Source organism: Balaenoptera borealis (genome assembly GCF_965194805.1).
Source record: "Balaenoptera borealis genome assembly, chromosome: 15".
NCBI lineage: Eukaryota > Metazoa > Chordata > Mammalia > Artiodactyla > Balaenopteridae > Balaenoptera > Balaenoptera borealis.
The window spans coordinates 29,309,689-29,321,966 of record NC_138871.1 but is presented as its reverse complement, the minus strand read 5'-3'; the positions used below and the strand labels follow the sequence as shown (position 1 = coordinate 29,321,966).

Genomic DNA, 12,278 nt, shown 5'->3' with positions numbered 1-12,278 from the left:
CTTTTTCAGTTTTTCATTTTTCCAATTTGCTTGACAAGTCAATGAAGTTATTAAAATAAAACCTAACTTTTATTTATCAAACCACAAAAAATTCATTATCCTATTCCATATTGTAATTGAAACTTATTTAACACTATCCACCCCCTTTTTCCCAAATGTACAAAAATTTTAACTTATTACCACATGTTAAGCTTTATTTATACAATGTGTACTTAGATCATAACATTTTAGTCACTAAAGTTATCATACTTAAATTTGAAAAATTTTAACAATACTGCAAAAATATTTAAGAATGACAGGCATTAGAGGCCAATTATTTTAGATTACGCTTTTGATGAAGAGAAAGAGGAACTCTAAAATCATATGTAATTCCAAAAAATAAACACTTCCAACACGCTGAGGTTTTCAAGATTTTCAGCAGTTTTATTTTTTCCTCAAAAGTCTAGTCATATTTTTTAAGACAGTTAATCTACAAATCAGTTAATTAACCCCCAAATAATTAACAGTTCATGGTACAATTATTTTATTCTTCTATTCATTCAATATTTATTGAGTACCAACTGTATGCCAGGCACTCTTTCAGGTTCCCAGGATACAGCAGCAAACAAAAGGAACAAAATTCCTCCCCTCCTGGAAAACACATTCTAATGGAGGAGACAATTAAAAATTATATATGTCAGGCAATAGTAAGTGCCAGGAAGAAAAATAAAATTCCTCCCCCTTTATTCTCTATTCTAATAAATGGCACCACCATTCACCCATTTACTTAGGCCAAGAGCCTTGGAATCATGCTTGCTTCCTCTCTTTTTTTAACCCCTATAACTAATTCAATATTTTTGGCTCTGCTTTCAAAATATATTCTAAATCCAACTACTTCTCATCATCTCCTCCCCAACATCTTACTGCATGCTACAACCATCTCTTAGTTCTTATTACTGCAAATATCCCTTGACTGGTTTTCCTGTTTCTTCTCTTACTCCAATCTTCACACAGCAGCCAGAATGTTCTTTGTTTAACTTAAGTTAGAGCATGTCACTTTCCTGCTCAAAACTCTCTTGTACCTTACCATAACACTTAGAAATAAAATCAGTCTCTTTCTTAGTCTACACTATCTGGACCCTCACTAATTTCCTACCATCACCTCCCATTATGCTTCTCCTGAGTCTTCACACTGTGCCTGCTGTCTGGAAGGTACTTCCCCCAGAGAGCCATATGGCTTGCTCCTTCACTCTTTTCAAATCTTTGCCAGAATAACTTTTTCTAACCACCTAATCAAAAATAATACCCCATCATATGTAACACTAACAACTAAGTAGCACTATTATTTTATGTATCTATGTGTTTGTTTATTCTGTGAGTGCTCCACTAGAATGTAAGGTCCAAAAGGGCAGGGACATGTCTATTTTGCTCCCTGTTGTACCCCAGAGCCTGGAAGAGTACCTGACACATAGAAGTTGTTCCATAAATATTTGTAGAATGAATGAATAAATTAATTCATGAATGAAGCCACCAAAATAATATAAATATATAATATATAACAATGTATAAAACTGTATATAATATGTTAACTGAAAAGGCAAGACACAACATGATAATATTCTTCTAATGTAATAAAACGAATGTGGGAAAAGTTTAAAAGAAATATATAAATATAAGATTGTGACAGGGTGGTAGGATTAAGTTTTTTGTTGTCTGTTTCTTCTATCTTTTTACAAGTCATTACCTTACATTTATAAATTAAAATATAAAAATGTTATTTTTAGAAGGGAGCTACTACTAAAAATTAAGCAATTAGCAATGGGAGATCATGTCTTTCCCCTCACTGATTGTCAAGGAGGGAGTGTATCAGTCACCTAAACTGCCTTTATAAGATTGTTTCCCATCTCCTCCTCCATTCTCCAGTCTATATCAAAGTAACCACTTCCAGGGTCTGATTATTGATGAATATTATATCCCTCAGATGTATGAGTGGAAGGGGAAAAAGAGTCAAGAACCACTCCAAACACTAAGTTTTGTAATTAACATAACTCCAAAAACAGAAATACCTAAGTCCACATAGCAAACTCAAGGGTAAAAGGCAGATGACTCACATTATCGGAGTTACTACTACCTAGCAGGTATAGTGAAGAACGCTTTATCTCCTTTTTTTTTTTTTTTTTTGATACTGTTCCTGCAATGTAGGTGGGTGGTATAATCCCCATTTTAAAGATGAGAAAAATTTGCCTACTAGGGTGGTAAATTGCTTATAAAAACAATTAATTAATTGTTTAAAGAGGTCCATGTGGTGACCAATAATGAGAGAGTGTCATAAACCAAGGATTACGATTAACTGGTTTCTGTACAACTTAGGTAATGGGGGAGGGCAGAGGATGGAAAACAAACCCATGTGGCCAAAGGCACAGAATTAGTAAGTGGGGAAGCCAGTTCCCCATATTTAATTATCAAATGACACTGAGCAAAACAGCTTTTGAAAATATTCCCCATATTTCTTTTCTGTAAGAGGCAGCTTTACACACAATTTAATTAAATAAGCAAGAGAGAAAATTGTTACCACACCAAGAATACAGCTTTTTAACAACAAAATACATAAAGCAAAGGTCTAAAAGGAAATGCACCAAAACAACAGCAGCAGTGTTATAGGAGTGTAAGTAATTCTTAATATAGCTTCCAAAATTTTTATAATGTTGACATAATAGCTTTTTTAATGTTTCAACAGTGAAAAAGATCAAATAGATAAGATTCTATCATTAATACACCTTATGTTAATCTTAAAGCTGAGCAGTATAACACAAAACCATTCCATGAGGTAAGACAAGAATCAGTCCCTAAAGTAAAGTGCTTTACCAAGATCAAATATAGCAATCACATCATTCTTATAACACAAGAACCTCAGAAATGGAAGGCAGCAATTAAGCTAAAAAAGAGAAAACCTTTATCTGAAAACATTAGAGCAAACTTCTTCCCAGGTGAGAGCACTCGACAAGGGAGGTCAAGCTGAACAGCAAAGTCAAACAAACACAATGACAGGGTCTTGAAGGTTACATTTCTGCTACAAATAAGGAATATAAATTTAATGGTAAAAAGACCAAGATAAATCAACCAGAAATATATCTGGGTAAGAAAAATGGCAATCAACAAATGATGCTAGAACAACTGCATATCAACATGTAAAAGAATGAAACTGAACACCCTTCCTTACACTATAGGCAAAAATTAACTCAAAATGGATCACAGACCTTAATGTTAAGATAAAATTATCCAACTCAGGAAAAAAACAGGAAAAAATCATCATACTCTTGGGTAAAGCAAAGGTTTCCTAGATACAACACCAAAAGCACAAGCAAAAAAATAAAAACTAGATACACTGGACTTACATCAAAATTTAAAACTTTTGTGCAACAAGAAAAATGAAAAAACAAACCAAAAGAATGGAAGAAAGTATTTGCAAATCCTACTCGTGGTAAGAGACTTATATCCAGAATATATAAAGAACTCTTACAACTCAGTAATAAAAAGACAACCCAAGTAAAAACTGAGCAAAGGATCTCAATAGACATTGCTCCAAAAAAGATAAACAAATAAAAAATAAGCACATGAAAACATTAACCATTAGGGAAATGCAAATCAAAATGACAGTGAGATGCAACTTCATATCCACTAGGATGGCTAAAATAAAAAAGATAATAACAAGTGCTAACAAGGATATGGAGAAACTGGAACACTTACACATTGCTGGCAGGAATACAAAATGGTACAGACATTTTGTTAAACAGTTTGGCAGTTCCTCAAAATGTTGTATGATTCATTTATACAAAGTGAACAGAATAGGCAAACCCATAAAGACAGAAAGTAGTGACTGCCTTGGGAAGGGGGACAGAATGAAGAGTGACTGCTAATGGGTATGCGGTTTCTTTTGGGGGTGATGAAAATGTTCTAAAATTAGACTGTGTTATGGTACTGGCACAAAAACAGAAATATAGATCAATGGAACAGGATAGAAAGCCCAGAGATAAACCCACGCACATATGGTCACCTTATCTTTGATAAAGGAGGCAAGAATATACAGTGGAGAAAAGACAGCCTCTTCAATAAGTGGTGCTGGGAAAACTGGACAGGTACATGTAAAAGTATGAAATTAGAACACTCCCTGACACCATACACAAAAATAAACTCAAAATGGATTAAAGACCTAAATGTAAGGCCAGACACTATCAAACTCTCAGAGGAAAACACAGGCAGAACACTCTACGACATAAATCACAGCAAGATCCTTTTTGACCCACCTCCTAGAGATATGGAAATAAAAACAAAAATAAACAAATGGGACCTAATGAAACTTAAAAGCTTTTGCACAGCAAAGGAAACCATAAACAAGACCAAAAGACAACCCTCAGAATGGGAGAAAATATTTGCAAATGAAGCAACTGACAAAGGATTAATCTCCAAAATTTACAAGCAGCTCATGCAACTCAATATCAAAAAAACAAACAACCCAATCCAAAAATGGGCAGAAGACCTAAATAGACATTTCTCCAAAGAAGATATACAGATTGCCAACAAACACATGAAAGAATGCTCAACATCATTAATCATTAGAGAAATGCAAATCAAAACTACAATGAGATATCATCTCACACTGGTCAGAATGGCCATCATCAAAAAATCTACAAACGATAAATGCTGGAGAGGGTATGGAGAAAAGGGAGCCCTCTTGCACTGTTGGTGGGAATGTAAATTGATACAGCCACTACGGAGAAGAGTATGGAGGTTCCTTAAAAAACTAAAAATAGAACTACCATACGACCCAACAATCCCACTACTGGGCATATACCCTGAGAAAACCATAATTCAAAAAGAGTCATGTACCAAAATGTTCATTGCAGCTCTATTTACAATAGACAGGACATGGAAGCAACCTAAGTGTCCATCAACAGATGAATGGATAAAGAAGATGTGGCACATGTATACAATGGAATATTACTCAGCCATAAAAAGAAACGAAATTGAGTTATTTGTAGTGAGGTGGATGGACCTAGAGTCTGTCATACAGAGTGAAGTAAGTCAGAAAGAGAAAAACAAATAACGTATGCTAACACATATATATAGAATCTAAGAAAAAAAAAGGTCATGAAGAACTTAGGGGCAGGATGGGAATAAAGACACAGACCTACTAGAGAATGGACCTGAGGATACAGGGAGGGGGAAGGGTAAGCTGTGACAAAGTGAGAGAGTGGCATGGACATATACACACTACCAAAAGTAAAACAGATAGCTAGTGGGAAGCAGCCGCATAGCACAGGGGGATCAGCTCGGTGCTTTGTGAACACCTAGAGGGGTGGGATAGGGAGGGTGGGAGGGAGGGAGATGCAAGAGGGAAGAGATATGGGAACACATGTATATGTATAACTGATTCACTTTGTTATAAAGCAGAAACTAACACACCATTGTAAAGCAACTATACTCCAATAAAGATGTTAAAAAATATAAATAAATAAAATAAAATTAGACTATGGTGACTGTTACACAACTCTGTGAATACACTAAAAAAAACACTGAATTGTATTGTTTAAATGGGTGAACTGTACAGTATATGAATTATATCCCAATAAAGCTATTGTTTTAAAGGCAATGTATTTCACTGTTAAATTTAAAAGTCTGTTTTAAAATCTTAAATAGCAATTAAGACTGAATGTTAATTGCTAGCACCCAGAGAGCAAAGTGAGGAAATGGCTTATTCTGAATAACTGATGTGGAAGAAGACTAGAGATATGTAAACGTGATTTGAAAAATGAAAATATGAAGCTATTGTTCATGAGTGATTTGTGATCACTATTTTAGTATTAGCACTTCAAGGCAAGAATCAATATTATTTTAAAAACAAGACATGCCCTAACATCTTATGGGCCTCTTTCCTCATCTGCAAAATCAGGACTTGTAGTTAACAAAATAATTTTTGAGATGAAGACAGAGAAGAAAGAGATGGCTGCTTTCCCAAAAGAATTTGCTAGGCAACAGCCTCTATATGCATGGATAAGCTTGGGACTTTCAGAATTACAGTAAGTAAGGAAAGGCACTCCTTATGATACATGGGAATCAACTAACATTGCATTTACTGTTCAAGTTTAAATAAGGTTAGTTATATAATGAAAAAGTCAAGCCACTATGGCTCCTCAAACAAAAAGGGGTAAAACCGGAAGAAGAATTTGGTACCACCAATTATTATTATCTAGTTCCTCTTCACTTACAAAACCTTTCTCAGGAACAGCTAAGAACCCAGCGCCTTAAAAATGCTACCTCAAAAGAAATAGGAGGGCTGCCCTGGTGGTGCAGTGGTTGAGAATCTGCCTCCCAATGCAGGGGACACGGGTTCGAGCCCTGGTCTGGGAAGATCCCACGTGCCGCGGAGCAACTGGGCCCGTGAGCCACAATTACTGAGCCGGCGCGTCTGGAGCCTGTGCTCCGCAACAAGAGAGGCCGCGATAGTGAGAGGCCCGCGCACCGCGATAAAGAGTGGTCCCCGCTTCCCGCAACTGGAGCAGGCCCTTGCACAGAAACGAAGACGCAACACAGCCAAGAATAAAAATATTAAAAAAAAAAAAAGAAATAGGAAAGACTATGAAGAGGGATAGAGTTTGGGATTTACAGTTAAGGGTAAAGTTAGGGAAGAGAGCCTACTGCCTTTATGAAACCTGTTTAATAACTGTGATGGAAAACCAGGAGATAATGATTATGGAAGTGCACCCAGGGTAAAGCATGAGATATGAAACATCAAGTCTGTGCATGCTGCTGCCTCTGAATTGAATAAGGAAGAAAGATGAGATCATCCCCTGTGAATATGGGAAGAACAAGCTAGACTAAAGACAAAGACAGCAGATACTACTTGTATTATAGGATGTTCTAGTGATTGAATCTTGGGTCCGATAGTAAGATTTAGGGTTATCCACCAAAGACCAGACAAGGCCAAAAATGAAAAGCCCCTAATAATGATAAAAGGGAGTCACGAAAAGCAACTAAAAGTAGTAGGATAGTGCAGCGGTTTTCAAAACTTTTTTTTTTTTAACCATGTCCCCTTAGGACAAAAGATCCCTAATCCATCTACCCCAACAAAACCTGACTTTCCAGTGAATAAAGAACTCAGTGATAACAATGAGGCAAATCTGCGGGAGAATGGGTAACATATTTTAAACATAATATATATACTCTTCAGACAAGATAATGGAAAATTACAGGCCAAAATTCAGTTGAACAAATATGCATTATTATTCAACTACTATTCAGTGGAGAGCTAACATAATAAATCACAACAAACTAAATTGATAACACTAAATTAAGTCATTTATCCTATAAACCAAGAACGACAGCAATTAAAAACCACAACCAACTCAAGACAACATTGATGGTGTTCTGATGAAGAATCCTTCCTAAAAACTCTGGTAATCCCAACTGTTCCAGCAGGAGCTTTGCTTGGCTGCCAACTATATAGCTCAGCAGCCAAATTTCTTAGTAGAATACTGAAACAGTATCCTCAGTAACTCTAATAACATTTTGTTTCATGAAAACCAAATATGAATAACCATTAATAATGCATATAGAATACCAGTAAGTAGTCCTTAGTTTTTATAAAAGTAAAGATAATGAAATGAGGGTCATTCACCCCTAAGAACTCAAGAAAATGTGAAAAGAGAGGAGCATGACGGTCATGATCATAATGCAGTAAGGGACAAAAAGCAAACTACTAAGGATGGTCATGTCCCATGTCCAGGGATGGCACTGGTAGAACTGTGCTAACAATATGCCCTGGAGAAGGAAGCTGTGCAGGTGGAAATGAGGAGTCAAGTCTCCAGCCTGCCCCTCCTTCAAACACTTTCATGAGGCAACTCTCCCCACGAAAAAACAAGCAGTGAGTAATAACTTTTTTGAAGGGAGGAACAGCGACCCAAGACTGTACAAGGTGGGTAAGATAATTCTCTCTGTTGGCTGCATGGAGATCAGAAGGTGCCACAGGAAGGACGAAAATAAGCTAGTTCTAGGGCACTAATAAACTGAGGGGAAAGAAAAAGGTAGTTTGAAATTCCGCTTGGTGAGTAATTAACATAAAGTACTGGTAGATGGTGATCCCCAATTGAGGCAGAAAAACAGAGATTAAGAATGCAGACTCTGGATCCAAAATGCATGAGCAGGAATCACGACTCTCCTACTTTATTTTCTCTGTGACCTTGGGCAAGTCACTGAACCTCTCTGTGCTTCATCTGTAAAATGAGGGCAATAATAGTACCTTCCTAATAGGGCTGTTGTGCGGTTTGAATAAGTTATACTTGTAAATCGCTTAATAAATGTCTTGCACTTTACATAGTAAGTGGTACCTAAGTTTTGTTAAATAAGTTGAGGTGGGTGGCGGCTTGTTTTGACAACTCCAAATAAAATGAGGGTGTGTGGGCAAAGTAATGGTCACAGGGAACGGAGGGGGGATAACGTGTCTTCGGTGAGGAGTACCAGGAGGCTGCACATTTGGGGAGGTCGTCCTCCTGACAGGGCTCAGCGAGCACCCGCTCACAGGAGAGGTTGAAGGAAACTTCCCTCTTTCCAGGCCTAGGATTTTCAAGAACTCGATTCTGAGAAGTGGCTGTGATTTTGAGGCAAGAGTTTGATTTCCGAGCAACAGACCGTGGGGTGAATTCTGTTTTGCCTGATGAGCAGGACTTGGGTCTAGGGCAGGACGGGGTTTGAGTCGGAGGCAGAAGGGTGATGTACTCAGGGGGAAGCTCTGCTAAAAGCCACCACCTGCCGGGCGCGGGCCGGTCTAGCCTCGGAGGGAGAACGACGGCTGCCCCAGCCCCGAGGGAGGCAGGAGGAGCCTACAGAGTAACGGGGCTGCCGGCGCCGAAGGTCGGGAAGGGACCCCACGGCGGGACTGCGGAGGGGGACCCTCCTCGCCGAGGGTGGAGGTCGCTCGCCTGGTTCTCCGAAGGGAGGGGTCGGCGCTGGCCCTGCGGGTGGCCGGCCGGGCGCACAGCCCCGAGGGAGCCTGCCCCCGGGTCCCGCCCATGCCCGCCCATCTGTGGCCCCGGTACCCAGGGTACCTGAGCGTGGGCCCGATGCAGGCCGTGTCGGTGCTCTCGATCTCTCGGAGGATCCGCTCGTGCTCCGCCGCTGTCTCCAGGCTCTCCGCCTCCGCCATCTTACCCCGCTCCATAGACTGGGGGTGCCCGGCAGCGCGTGCCCTCCTTCAGCTCGGCTCACCTTTCGCTCGCTCGCGCTCTCTCTCTCTCCCTCTCTCTCTCCCTCTCTCTCGCTCTCTCTCGCTCTCTCTCCTCTCTCTCACCCCAGTCTCCAGAGCCTCCTGAGCCTCCTGCTACCCGCAGGACGACCCCTCCCTCAGATGCGGCACGCCCCCTTGCGTCACCACGTCCGCCGACGTTCCGCGCAATGCCCGCTGGGATTGTAGTTCTCTGGGAGATGGGGTTCCACACGTTATTCATTGAATCCGCAAACACGTGTTAAAAGCTCCACTATAAGGCAGGAACAGTTAACGACTTCATACGCAACGGAGATTAAGTCCGGCAATGGCACTAAACCTACAAATTCTTAAGACCCTTGCCTCAAAGTACAAAAGCCTCTATAGGGACGAATATTAAGAAAGGACTAACTAGGTTTCTGCGGACAGCGATCTTACAAGTTAACAAGGAGGAAAAGCTCAAAACTAAGAAACCCGAAACTAAGAGGTAAGGCATAATGTACCTGTAAGCCAGTTCAGAGAATCCAGCACAGCGATCACTTCTGGCTGCGAAGGATTCATTGAGAGACTAAGCCTGAACATTTTTAAAAGATGTGATTGGAAGGTGTGAGGAGCACCCAGAAAACCAACAAAAACTTCATTTGCACTGGTGTGTAGAGAAGTAGTAGCAAGAGATGGGGCAGAAAAAGCATCTTGGAAAAGGAATACCAGGAAGAGAAATTTGTACTTTATTCTAATGGCTCCACTGGTCCAACAACCAACTGCATCAAAAGCACCTTGGATCCTTTTTTTTAATACAGACCAAAGGTCCTACATATGGACATTCTTATCCAGGCATCTGCATTTCATAAATTCACCAGATTAGAATTTTTAAATCATATTTATTGATCACTGCTTGAGTTTTAAAATATAACACAATGACTGGGAATCCACTGAAGGTTTTTAAGAAGAGTAGTGACACAAACCAAATCTTGGCCTTAGGAAACTTGATCTAAAGCAAGTGTGCAAGGTGGACAGAAATAGAAAATCTGGAGACAGGAAAATGCTATAGAAAATGTTAAGACCTAATCCAGGGAAGTGGCAATGGGAATGAAAAAGAATGGACAAGTAGGAAAAGCATTGTAAGAGCAGAATTGACATGATTTACTAGGTATGGGGAAGGAGGATGTTGGGTATTACTCCAAGGTTTGGAGCAGAGTAGCCGGGAGAATGGTGTTGCCATCAACAAAAAAAGGCACGTAAGAACCAAACTGGAAGTTGAGGCTAAATAATTTATGCCATGGATAATTATGCAATCATTAAGGAGAAAGAGAAAAGACTCTATATTCAGATATGAAACTGTCTTCAAATTGTAGGGTTGAGTGAAAAAAAAATGCATGAAACAGTATATAGAGCATGTTTTCATTTAAAAAAAAATACTCAAGCAACCTAAGTGTCCATCAGCAGATGAATGGATAAAGAAGATGTGGTACACACACACACACACACACACACACACACACACAATGGAATACTACTCAGCCATAAAAAAGAATGAAATGTTGCCATTAGCAACAGCATGGATGATGGACCTGGTGGGTATTATGCTAAGTGAAATAAGTCAGACAGAGAAAGACAAATATTGTATGGTATCACTTATATGTGGAATCTAAAAAAATAAAATAACTAGTGAATACAAGAAAAAAGAAACAGACTCACAGATATAGAGAACAAACTAGTGGTTACAAGTTGGGAGAGGGAAGTGGGGAGGGGCAAGATAGGGGGAGGGGATTAAGAGGTACAAACTACTATGTATAAAATGAATAAGATACAAGGATATATTGTACAGCACAGGGAATATAACCAATATTTTATAATAACTATAAATGGGATATAACCTTTAAAAATTGTAAATCACTTTGTTGTACACCTGAAACTTATATAATATTGTACATCAACTATACTTCAAGAAAAAGAGAAAAGGAGATAAACAACAAGGTCATACTGTATAACACAGAGGACTATATTCAATATCCTATGATAAACCATAATGGAAAAGAATATTAAAAAAAAGAATGTAAGAGCTTCCCTGGTGGCGCAGTGGTTGGGAGTCTGCCTGCCAATGCAGGGGACATGGGTTCGAGCCCTGGCCCAGGAGGATCCCACATGCCGCGGAGCAGCTGAGCCCGTGCACCACAGCTACTGAGCCTCCACACTAGAGCCCGCGAGCCACAACTGCTGAGCCCAAGTGCCACAACTCCTGAAGCCTGCATGCCTGGGGCGCGTGCTCCGCAGCAGGAGAGGCCACAACAGTGAGAGGCCCGCGCACCGCAACGAAGAGTGGGCCCCCACTCGCCGCAACTAGAGGAAGCCCACACACAGCAACGAGTACCCAGCACAGCCATAAATAAATTTATTTTTTTAAAAAAAGAATGTATATATGCTGTACAGCAGTAATTAACACAACATTGTAAATCAACTATATTTCAAGGAAAAAAATGCAAGTGGGATTGATTGTAGAATCTTTTTGTTTGGTTGAATAAAAAACTGAACAGATATATTTGTTGAAAAAAAAAGAAAAAACCAAAAAGAATACTGTATCGCATAATTGAAAGTAGCTAAGTGACTAGATCTTAAAAATTCTCACCACAAGAAAAAAAAAGTTCTGTAACTATGTATGGTGATGGATGTTAACTACACTTATTTCACAACATATACAAATATCAAATCATTATGTTGTACACCAGAAATTACTAATGTTGTATGTCATTTATACCTCAATTTAAAAACCACGGGACTTCCCTGGTGGTCCAGAGGTTAAGACTCCACACTCCCAATGCAGGGGGCCCGGGTTCGATCCCTGGTCAGGGAACTAGATCCCACATGCCTCAACTAAGAGCCCACATGCTGCAACTAAAGATCCTGCATGCCACAACTAAAGATCCCACACACCACAATGAAGATCCCAAGTGCCACAACTAAGACCCAGGGCAGCCAAATAAATAAATAAATAAATATTTTTTAAAAAATCACAAAGAAAAAATTCATATATATGCTTATATAT

The 12,278-nt window shown here is 39.3% G+C and overlaps 1 protein-coding gene across 4 annotated transcripts in view; it reads right to left on the bottom strand.

Annotated features, from left to right (window-relative positions):
• EXOC6B (exocyst complex component 6B) overlaps positions 1 to 11,546 on the bottom strand; it is a 717,372-nt gene extending 705,826 nt beyond the window's left edge. Inside the window, exon 1 of one of the 4 annotated variants that reach the window (XM_082356334.1) lies at positions 9,081 to 11,546. In XM_082356334.1, coding sequence (XP_082212460.1) covers positions 9,081 to 9,193 — 113 coding nt within the window. In that variant the 5' untranslated portion in view covers positions 9,194 to 11,546. The remainder of the gene's footprint in view (positions 1 to 9,080) is intronic. The other 3 variants (XM_082356335.1, XM_082356337.1, XM_082356336.1) reach the window with 3 other exon arrangements.
• Positions 11,547 to 12,278: the final 732 nt, after the last annotated feature.